Here is an 11,112-nt window from a genome sequence, read left to right on the forward strand (position 1 = left end):
TTTTTTTTATTTTTATTTTTTGGTTTTTCGAGACAGGGTTTCTCTGTATAGCCCTGGCTGTCCTGGAACTCACTTTGTAGACCAGGCTGGCCTCGATCTCAGAAATCCGCCTGCCTCTGCCTCCCGAGTGCTGGGATTAAAGGCGTGCGCCATCACACCCGGCAGCTTTTAAATTTTTAATATTTATTTAAACATATATGCATATGCACACACATCTATATGTTCATGAGAGGTTTGCCTACATGTTTGAATGTATACCAGAGGTGTTAGATCTCCTGGAACACAAGGTTGTGAGTTACTGTAATAACTGAGAACAAATGGTCTTAACCTCTGAGCCATTTCTCCAGTTCCAATAAAAACATTTTCCGGGTTAGAGAGATGGCTCAGCAGTAAAGAGCACTCATGGGTCTTGCAGTCCTCCAAGTCCCAGACCCCACGTGGTGGTTCACAAGCATCAGTTTCAGGGGGTTCAACAGGCACACCAATGGAGCACATGCAGGCAAAACATTCGTACACATAAAGTAAAATAATTCTTAACAATTCTTATCATTCTTACTTATCTTGAATATCAAATTTGAGGGCTGTACACTCTGATCCTCAGAGCTGACTGGCCACAGTGCTAGATGCATGGACTTGTAACATTTAGGTGGAGTCAGAAAGATCAGAAACTCAATGTTATGTCCCTGAAAGTAGCAACTTAGAGATATTTGAGGCTAGCCTTGGATACATGATATCTTGGAGGGAAGAGAGGGAGGTGAAAGAAAGAGAGAGAGAGAGAGAGAGAGAGAGAGAGAGAGAGAGAGAGAGAGAGAGAGAGAATTTAGTCTGTAGTGGCTATTATTATCTGTAAAATGAGGTGACTGGACCCACCCAGAAGATCCCTTCCAGCTATGTAATTTCAAACTTCAGGGAAGGAAAAATAATAATTAAAAGTAAGTTTTCAAAACTGGATCTTGTCAAGTGCCTATAGTCACAGCTATTTAGAGAGCTAAAGGAGGATCCCTAAAGGCCAGGAATTTTTAAGACCAGCCTACACAATGTAACAAGGCCCAACTGAAAAAGATAAATTCTCCGAGAAGTCAAAGCAACCAGAGGAGTAAGAATTCCCTGAGAACAAGGACTCACTGGCTTCCTTTATAACCACTGGACATCCGTAGTCTTAGCAGGGTACAAGAGACAAGGGGGCAGAGAAGGGCAAAGAATTAGCGAACAGAGAGGCAGACTTGGCTGGCCCAGGGAATGACCTGAACAGGAGCCAGTGTTTCTGTGGGTAGGAACAGGGTGTGCAAAGGACTAGGTAGATTCTCCCCAAAGCCAAGCACAGTCATGCGGTGGTGGTAGAGAGAAAAGCAGACAGCGAAAATAGAAGGGTTCTCAAATCTTCAGACCGTCTTGGGTGACAATACACCACGCGCCGCGGAGCCGAAGCCCCATCCCTACCCCACCACGCCCACTCGTGGAACTCTAAAATGCACGCAAGCCCAACACAAAAAGCCTGGTTCTGGTTAACTGTACAATCAGAGTCCTCAGAGAGTTGGAAAGACCAAGGAATGCCCGCCCGTAGACACGCCCCCGCCCCTGATTGGCTAGAGAATTTAAAGACCAAGCCGGTGATAGGGTGGTTTTTCTATTCTTAGTATTTGAATGTTCTTCCGGCTGAAGCTTTGCTGCCGACCGGTTCAGATCTGCTTTTTCATCTGAAAGCAACGAGTCTATCGGATCCTTGAGGTGGGAAGCAAAGAACGTGATTATTTAAGTGATCCTCGCTGGGAGAGGTACAGATTCGTGGGTCAGACGGAGGGACAATGGATTCCTGGGCCTGGAGGTTTCATACATTCCCTAATCATTCACCCTTTCCAAAGCACTGGAACCACACTGACCCTGATACCTACTAATTGGTTTGTGACGGGGGTGTGCCTGTCTCAGCCTGTTTGCACTTCCAGCCAGTCTCTTTCCCATCGCCCAACGTGTGATCATTGCTCGGCTTCCTGGGTAGAAGTCCCTGATGAGTCCCCTGTTAGCCTGGGTGGGTCTCTTCAACAAACTTCTTTTCTGAGCAGGAACACCTTTCTAACGTGGACATTGCAGGACAATCGCTCGCCAATCCTAAGTGCATATGACCCCACCTTCCAGCTCTCTGAGAACTGCAGCAGAGGACGTTTCTCCTCGCTCTTGGAATATCTTGGTGGCATCTACTGTTACCAGTGACAACCTGTTGACCCTAAGAGGTCTAGACAGGATTTTACGGCAGCCATACCACCTATTACACCTCGATTTTTTGTGACTTATGCGCTCCGGTCTCTCCACGCCTTCAGAGGCATTAGAGATGCCTTCTAGCACAGAGGCGGCGACCGATGAATGTGACGACGCGGAGCTCCGGTGCCGGGTAGCTGTAGAAGAGCTGAGTCCTGGAGGGCAACCTCGCAAGCGCCAGGCCCTGCGCGCCGCAGAGCTGAGCCTAGGTCGAAACGAACGCCGTGAGTTAATGCTGCGACTGCAGGCACCGGGACCCACGGGGCGGCCACGCTGTTTCCCGCTACGCGCCGTGCGCCTCTTCACCCGCTTCGCTGCGACTGGGCGCAGCACGTTGCGGCTCCCCGCCGATGGCGTTCCTGGAGCTGGCTCAGTGCAACTGCTGCTCTCCGACTGCCCCCCGGAGCGCTTGCGCCGCTTCCTGCGCACGCTGAGCCTGAAGCTGGCGGTCGCCCCTGGGCCGGGACCCGCCTCTGCCCGCGCACAATTGCTCGGCCCGCGGCCCCGAGACTTTGTCAACATCAGTCCAGTGCAGCCAGAGGAACTGCGGCGTGCTGCAGCGACCAAGGCTCCAGATTCTGCGCTGGAAAAGCGGCCAATGGAATCCCAGGCTAGTACGGTGAGAACCAGAAAGGGAGTGGGCGAGCTATTATTGAGGATCGAAGAAACCCTGGAGGTCCAAGGTTGGGGGAAGATAGTTGGCAGCATTAAGGAGACAGCTGGTGATTTGAAATGCCCATCGTACCTCATTTGAGTGTGGTGATGGTGAGGTGTAAATCATCCATGCTTCCCCACCAGTAAGTCCCAAGATTAGATAAGCTGAGAACAGGAAACTAGGATCCTGGCCACATCCAAAGAAATAGCGGCGGGGAAGACAAGGCAAGGAAACTTAGAAGGAAGAACGGGTATTAAGTCCCAGAAGAGAGGAACTTTGGGAAAGAACAGAAAGGGATCAGGGGCAGGCAATCGCCCAGTCACCTGAGGAGAAAACCATCCGGTGGATCTGACGGAGCTTTTAGATTCGATCAGGTGTGGTCACTGATCTAAGATGCCTGACACTGAACTGGTGAAAAGCCAAAAATGGAGGCTAATATCTGTCGGGACTAAGTTCAGATGACCCAGGCCTGCTCAAAGTTCCAAGTGAAGTCAAGAGCAAAGCAAAGGGTTGTTTTGCAGTGTGTACAGACCAAGCAGCATGGCAGGAGGCTCTGACACAGCCCTGTTCCTCCCAGGAAGCTCCAAGGTGGCCCCTGCCTGTGAAGAAGCTGCACATGCCCTCCACCAAACGGAAGCTTTCTGAAGAGCAGGCCGCTGTGCTGAGGATGGCTCTGAAAGGCCAGAGCATTTTCTTCACTGGGAGTGCAGGTAATAGAGAAGGAATAAGGTGGCAGGCGGCCCTAGGGTGCCATGGGGGACGGGAAGGGGCAGGCAGGCAGGCAACTCTGACTTTGCCTATTACCCAGGGACAGGAAAGTCCTACCTGCTGAAACATATCCTGGGTTCCTTGCCCCCTACTGGTACTGTGGCCACTGCTAGCACCGGGGTGGCAGCCTGCCACATTGGAGGCACCACCCTTCATGCCTTTGCAGGTAAGTGTGAGCCCCTGGGCTTGGGTTAAGAGCTGGCCAGACCTGTGGCAAAGGACGGAGAGATGAGGGGGGCTGGGATTTCAGTCCATACTGAATAGTGTCACTCATAGGCATCGGCTCAGGCCAGGCTCCCCTGGCCCAGTGCGTGGCCCTGGCCCATCGGCCAGGTGTGCGGCAGGGCTGGCTGAACTGCCAACGTCTGGTCATCGACGAGATCTCCATGGTGGAGGCAGACTTCTTTGACAAGTTGGAAGCTGTGGCCAGGTCAGTAGGTCTGGCAAGGGCAGTCACTGAAGCCTGAGTCTGGATATTTCCCCAAGGGGTTTGCCCACCCAGCATCTGTCTCTAAAGCACTCCCTGCTCCCATCCAGAGCTGTCCGGCAACAGAAGAAGCCATTTGGAGGGATCCAGCTCATCCTCTGTGGGGACTTCCTACAGTTGCCACCAGTGACCAAAGGCTCCCAGCAGCCTCGGTTCTGCTTTCAGGTACTGGTCACACCCTAACCCTGACCTGTGCGTGTGGGGGGACTTACACCCCAATTCTGATCCTATGCTTGTGAGGGAGTCTCCTCTGATCCCTAACTCACCCCTGTCCTTTCCCCACCAGGCCAAGAGCTGGAGGAGGTGTGTGCCAGTGATTCTGGAGCTGACTGAGGTGTGGAGGCAAGCAGACCAGACCTTCATCTCTCTACTGCAGGCTGTGAGGTTAGGCAGGTGAGTACAGGAAAGGGGGCCACGGGATAAGGATGCGTGCATGGGTTTATATTATTATGTTTGGGGGTGGCAGGCCTCATGTAGCCGAGGCTGGTGGAGAATTTGGATGACCTTGAGCCCCTGATCCTTTGCCCCTACCTCCTCAGGCCTAGGACTCAGAGGCTTTTGGTGACCACACCTAGTCCAGGGAAGAGGGAGAGATGCTTGTCCTCAGGATTGAGCAGGCTGTACAGGAAAACAAGGTTTGGGACAACTTAGGATAGAATGTAGCCAAAAATGTTATAACATCAATCAATCAATCAGTCAATCAATCAATCAATCAATCAATGCCATGGCATTGGGCATTGTGGCACACAACTGCAGCCACAGGACTCAAGAGGCTGAGGTGGAGAAGAGTGAGTTTGAGGCCACCCTGGGCTGTTTAGGAAGACTCTATCTCAAAAAAAAAAAAAAAAAAATCCAACAGCAAACCTACTCCTTATACCATACCTCACATAGAAACACAGGCTAGCTGGCTGGAGAGACCGTTCAGGCGGGAAAGTGCTTGTTACACAAGCATGAGGACCTGAGTTTGGATTCCCCAGTGCCTGTGTAAAAAGTTGAGGTTGACAGCAGATGCCTGTAAATTCCTGTGCTAGGGAGGTCAAAACAGGAGAACTCTTCAGTTTGCTGGCCTGGTAACTAAGCTCCAGGTTCAGTAAGAGACCCTGTCTCAAAAAACAAACAAAGAAATTTAAAAAAGGTAAAAAGTGCCAGGTGTATGGCACATGCTTTTAAATCAGCACTCTGGAGGCAGAAGCAAATGCTGTGAATTCAAGGCCAACTGGTCATGTAGTGAGTTCCAGGACAGCCAGGGCTACATAGTGAGAACCTGTCTGGAAAAACAAAAACAAACAAATAAACAATGGCTAAGAGTAACTAAGGAAGACTCAGCATTGACTTCGAGCTTGTAGAAACACACACACACACACATACACACAAGACAAAGAAAAAAATACTCAAGCTAGTTATTTCAGCCAAAGCAGTAGGCAAGTGACTAGAAGACTATACCCTAGAGGCTGATCTGATGACAGGATAGCCAGTATTCCCGTGTATCAACCAACACCAGCATCCTATTCCAGGCCTACAAACCTCTGGCCCAAGGTCGCTCATGATATCCTGCTTCTTCAGGAACACTGGGTTCAGGGGTGGCCAGTTCCTCGGGGCAGATACAGTAGTAGGTCCACCTGTGTTCAGAGTCCAGCATCCTTATCCCCATGTTCACTGTCCATATCTGAGGGACAAATAGGCTGGCTGTGGGTCAGGTAGCAGCAAAGCTTATTCGGGTAGGGCAAAGTCTTATTGCCCCTTTTGGGTCCCGAGACTTGGCCTGTGCAGCAGGCCATACTGTCCCCACCTTTTCTGGTGTCCAGGGGATCTCTGGTCTGACACTGCAGCCCCCACAGATGTTCAGACGAAGTGACCCGCCAGCTCAGGGCCACAGCTGCCCATAAGGTGGGACGAGATGGAATTGTAGCCACGAGACTATGTACCCATCAGGATGATGTGGCCCTGACCAACGAGAAGCGGCTGAAGGCACTGCCAGGTAAATAGAAGGCTTGGGCCAGGAGGGGCCATCGAACAGGTGTGATATCCCCTCCACCCCCATCCCTGGCAAACTGGGCCCAAGCTCTATGTACATTTACAGATGAAACTATAACCCAAAAGTTGTGGTGAGCTGATTCCCAGGCCCTGGCTAGGCCTGAGCTGTCCCCAGTCCTTCCCCCACAACCATCTTGATCTAATACATTTGAGGAAGCTGAGCCACAAGTCAATATAGACCTTGTTTTCCAACTCTCGCTTTTCCAGGTGATGTACACAGCTTTGAGGCTATAGACAGTGACCCTGAGCTAAGCCGGACCCTGGATGCTCAGTGCCCTGTTAGCCGTGTCCTTCAGTTAAAGCTGGGGGCTCAGGTGAGTGGGAAACAGGGGGAGGGATCCCCAATTATCAACACTCAACCAAGGCCCCTTGATAGTTGAGACCTACTGTGACCACTCCCCCGCCCCCTTTCCTGTCTTCGGCCTTTCTGCATCGAGAGCCCGGTCAAGCAACACCACTCTAGACAAGTCTCTTCCTTACTGAAGCTCAGTTCTTAGGTGAAATGTCTCCCCGTGGTAACATCCCCCATGATATGAGGTATACCACCTACCCCTATAGTAGTATACCTTATAGATGGGCAGCTCTGACTCCTCCTCTGTGGGAATGGCCAGGAATGGTAGATTTTCCTCAGAGTCTATTGGGCACATGTGGGAAATGCAAGCATTGTGGTTGAAAGAGGTGTGGCGGATGCTAGTGTCATTCCTCAGATTTTGTGGTCTTCTAGGCAGGCACAATCCCTTAGTTCCCCACTCCCCTTTTTAAAAGCAGGATAATTATGTAGACCCAGCTGGCCTGGGACTTCTTATGTTGACTAGGGTGGCCTTGAACTCTGGAGATACGCTTGCCTCTGCTTCCTGAGTGCTGGAATAGAAAACGGTGCTCCACCAAACCCAGCTAGGTCTAACTCTTTTCAAAGTCCTGTGATGCAGGTTACCCTCCTGGTCTTACCACCTTCTTTCTGGGCAACTTGATGACTACTAAGCCCCTTTGACACAAGATAAGGCCGAGATACTTCCAGGAAAATAAGGTAGCTTGTCACAGAGGTCACAGTTACCACAGTGGTGCTTGTGCTAAGAAGCCCTCACCCTCTCTCTGAACCCGAACTGCCAGAGGCGTCAGGCCCAGGGAGGGTCCCTCTCCATCCCTGCACTTCCTCCTCCACAGGTCATGCTGGTGAAGAACTTGGCAGTGTCTCGGGGCCTGGTGAACGGTGCCCGAGGGGTAGTAGTTGGATTTGAGTCCGAAGGGAGAGGTAAGTGATGGCGGAGGGAGGGGTCATGTTTATTTCACAGCAGGACAAACCATAGGCTTGCTAAAAGGTGGGACTTCTCCATGCCTTCCTCAGGGCTCCCCCGGGTACGGTTCCTGTGTGGCATCACTGAGGTCATCCGCACTGACCGCTGGACAGTACAGGTCACTGGGGGACAGTACATCAGCCGGCAACAGCTTCCCCTACAGCTGGCCTGGGCCATATCCATCCACAAAAGCCAGGTGACTATCTGGTGCAGGGGTGGGCAGGCTATGCTGAGCTATGCAGCTGTAGAGGACGCTGGCCTACCTACCTCTGCCTATCTTCCTACCTCTGTCTCCCGGAAGCTGTTATTACAAGTTTGCAACACAATGCCTGGTTTAGGTGGGTACTGAGGTTCCATCTGAACCCTGCCTGTAGGCACCCATGCTCCCAGCCAGGCCACGCCCCCTGTCGGGCCACGCCTCCAGCCCTATACTCTTCTCCAGTGTACTTTCTCCTCCACATTCCTCTTCCCCTTTCTAGACCCTCCTCTGTCATTTCCCGACCATGTCCAGAACAGGTTAACAACCATCTGAAGCGTAGATACAGCTGGTAATAGTTGGTGATTCACAGGCAGAAATCAAAGGCTCTGAGAGAGCGAAAGCTTCCGAGGCGTCACAGCTAGGGGAGAGGCAGAGTTTAACCCTGTACCTGTTTGACCATTGTCTGAGCTCTGTCCCTCAAGCTCTCAGATGTTTAAGACTCTGGATGGGGGCTGGAGAGATGGCTCAGGTTAAGAGCACTGACTGCTCTTCCAGGGGTCCTGAGTTCAATTCCCAGTAACCACATGGTGGTTCATAACCTTCTATACTCATCTCTGGTGCCCTCTACAGGCCTGGGAGGCATACATGCAGGCAGAACACTGTATACATAGTGAATAACTAAATCTTAAAAAACACCCAGGCACAGTAGTTGGATTCGTGAAAGTCATTTGAATGTAAGAGACTTCAGGCAAAGTTGGCTTTAACTGTCCCTCTATCACCCAGGGCATGTCTCTGGACTGTGTGGAGATCTCTCTGGGCCGTGTGTTTGCCAGTGGTCAAGCCTATGTGGCCCTCTCCCGGGCCCGTAGCCTCCAGGGTCTACGTGTACTGGATTTCGACCCCACAGTGGTTCGATGTGACTCCCGAGTGCTGCATTTCTATGCCACCCTGTGGCAGAGCAGGGGCCTCAGTCTGGTAAGGAGTCACCTAAAGATGGACCTCCCGGGTGTGGGCGGACTGAGAAGGAGGCCTAGTAGTGTGAATCTTTACCGACTCCTTTCGGGTGGAGGCAGAAGGGAAGAGGTGTTGGTCCTCAGGCTGTGACCCTGGGGATTGACACAAACCTGTGACTGGCTTTCTGGTTCTGACCTAGGAGTCCCAAGACGATGAGGAAACAAACTCAGACCTGGAGAACACGGCCCCAAACCTCTGACCTCAGCTGAAAGAGAAGACAAGCGTGTAGTTTGTTCATGGGTCGAGGCTCTAGGAATTACCTGGAAGAGACCTGGGTTTCTTCCCTCATCCAGCCTCTGGTAGGGATAAGGGACACAGTTTCCCATCTACTTAACTAGCATTGTCTCAGTGCCACCTATTTCCCTGGGGAAATGACTTGCAGGGTTCGAGGCTAGAAATGGTGATGGTTACCAGAAGACAAAGCTCTCTACCAATGGTGGAGCACACAGCCACAGAGTTCTTTGCAGACTGGAGAGGCAGTGTGGGCAGGCGCTGCGTTTAGCAGCAGCAGGAGCAGCCTGTCTTATTACACCGCATTTGTTTACTTTGTGTGCTTGTGTGTACGTGTGTTTACTTTGTGTGCTTGTGTGTTCATGTGAAGATCAGAGAACAACTTGAGGAAGTTGGTTTTCTCCTTCCCCATGTGTGTTCTGGGGGTTAAATTCAGGTCACAGGGCTTGGTGGCAGGCACTTACACCCAATGAGCAATCTTGCTACCAGGGTCAGTTTTAATTTTCTTTGTATTATTATAACAAAATATATAAGGCTGAATACTTTATGAAAAAATGATTTTTTAAAAAAGATTTATGTATTATATGTAAGTACACTGTACCTGTCTTCAGACATCCCAGAAGAGGGCATCAGATCTCATTACGGATGGTGTGAGCCATCACGTGGTTGCTGGGATTTGAACTCACGACCTTCGGAAGAGCAGTCGGCGCTCTTAACTGCTGAGCCATCTCTCCAGCCCAAATTATTTATTTTTAATTACTATAAGCTTACAGTTCTAGAAGATGAAGAACATGGAAACCAGCCTAGGCTCAACTTTGCTGGGGTTTGATGGTAGCCGGCACCACATGGCGGGGACACTTGCAGGCAGGGTCATGTGAGACAAGCAACAGAAGATAGTGATTCTGGGGAACAGGATTAATCCATCCATGAGGACAAGACCCCCCTGATTTAGTTACCTCCCATGCAATCCATCTCTGAAGGCTTACATCATCTTAACACTGCTACACTAGGGACTAAGCTTCCAGCACATAAACCTATAAGGAGAACCATCCAAACTATGGCAGGAGCCTAGAGGGGATTCAGGCCAGACACAAGCCCAAGATAGAAGTTTAATTACCTTCACAGCTGAGCTCAACCTAGCACAGCCCCAAGTAAACATCATTCTGAGCCCGACTGCGAACAGACACTGCAAAATGTACTACTTTTAGGGGAGAGGTCATGTTTAGGATACTGGGATGGATGTTCTCCGTTGTATTCGTTGTATTTATTTAAGCCAAATAAAACTGTGAAGTGTGTGACTGTGCCTCCTACCTGGTCTCTGTCCCTCACGGAGGGAGCGCACACAGAGGTGCTTGTTCAGCCACCTCAAGGACCCAGATCATGGCAACCTGGTGTGAGGAGGTTCTCTTTGTAGCAACTGTCATTTGGAAAATGGAGTTTTCTGAAGGCGGAGACAAACAATGGATCCACCAGGAGAGTAACTGTCACCCACAAGTTAAGACAAATTTACTCTAGAGCAGTTCTAAGTTCCAGCTCACCCTGGGACTCTGGCTTGGATGTTCTGATAGGGAAGGAGCCATCAACCACCTATCTTCAGTTTATCAAAAAGCGTAATGGAGGGGCTAGAGAGATGGCTTGGTTAAGAGCCTAGAATGCTCCTGCAGAGGATTGCAGTCTGGTTCCCAGCACCTATAGCAAGCAGGTTATAGATCTAGCCACCTGTAACTCCAGCTCCAGGGTGCCAGTAAGGCCTGAGGTGTCAGATCCCCCCGAAACGGGAGTTACAGGTGGCTGTGAGGCACCTGACCTGGGTGCTGGAAATGAAACTCAGGTCCTTACCAATAGCAAATGGGCTTTTGTTGTTGTTGTTATTTTACAGTATCTCAATTGTTTGGGAGCTAGATGCTGGAGCAAAAGCATGCTAGCCCAGAGAGGCAGAAAAAACACCCAACTGACCTTCCTCCTTAGTCTCACCAGGAATGCCCTCTCACACACTGTTTCAAAAAAACCTCCTTCAGAGACTGGAGAGATGGCTCAGCGGTTAAGAGCACTGACTGCTCTTCCAGAGGATCTGAGTTCAAATCCCAGCAACCACATGGTGGCTCACAACTTTCTGTAATGAAATCGGATGCCCTCTTCTAGTGTGTCTGAAGACAGCTACTATATATATATATAA

General features: G+C 50.6%; 1 protein-coding gene across 1 annotated transcript; it reads left to right on the top strand.

Annotated features, from left to right (window-relative positions):
* Window positions 1-2,287: 2,287 nt before the first annotated feature.
* On the top strand, window positions 2,288-8,904 carry Pif1 (PIF1 5'-to-3' DNA helicase). Its single transcript, XM_021207305.1, has 12 exons — window positions 2,288-2,872; window positions 3,486-3,618; window positions 3,717-3,842; window positions 3,953-4,106; window positions 4,214-4,328; window positions 4,450-4,556; window positions 6,002-6,141; window positions 6,405-6,511; window positions 7,362-7,449; window positions 7,543-7,688; window positions 8,475-8,666; window positions 8,845-8,904. The coding sequence occupies exons 1-12, from the start codon at window positions 2,288-2,290 to the stop codon at window positions 8,902-8,904; spliced, it is 1,953 nt and encodes a 650-aa protein (XP_021062964.1).
* Window positions 8,905-11,112: the final 2,208 nt, after the last annotated feature.

Source organism: Mus pahari, chromosome 10 (assembly GCF_900095145.1).
Source record: "Mus pahari chromosome 10, PAHARI_EIJ_v1.1, whole genome shotgun sequence".
NCBI lineage: Eukaryota > Metazoa > Chordata > Mammalia > Rodentia > Muridae > Mus > Mus pahari.

Bases quoted from the DNA above. Each gene is read 5' to 3' on its own strand.
- Pif1 (XM_021207305.1), top strand. From the start codon at position 2,288: ATGCGCTCCGGTCTCTCCACGCCTTCAGAGGCATTAGAGATGCCTTCT. The intron at 4,329-4,449 runs GTACTGGTCACA...TTTCCCCACCAG, and splicing joins AGCCTCGGTTCTGCTTTCAG to GCCAAGAGCTGGAGGAGGTG. The intron at 7,450-7,542 runs GTAAGTGATGGC...TGCCTTCCTCAG, and splicing joins ATTTGAGTCCGAAGGGAGAG to GGCTCCCCCGGGTACGGTTC.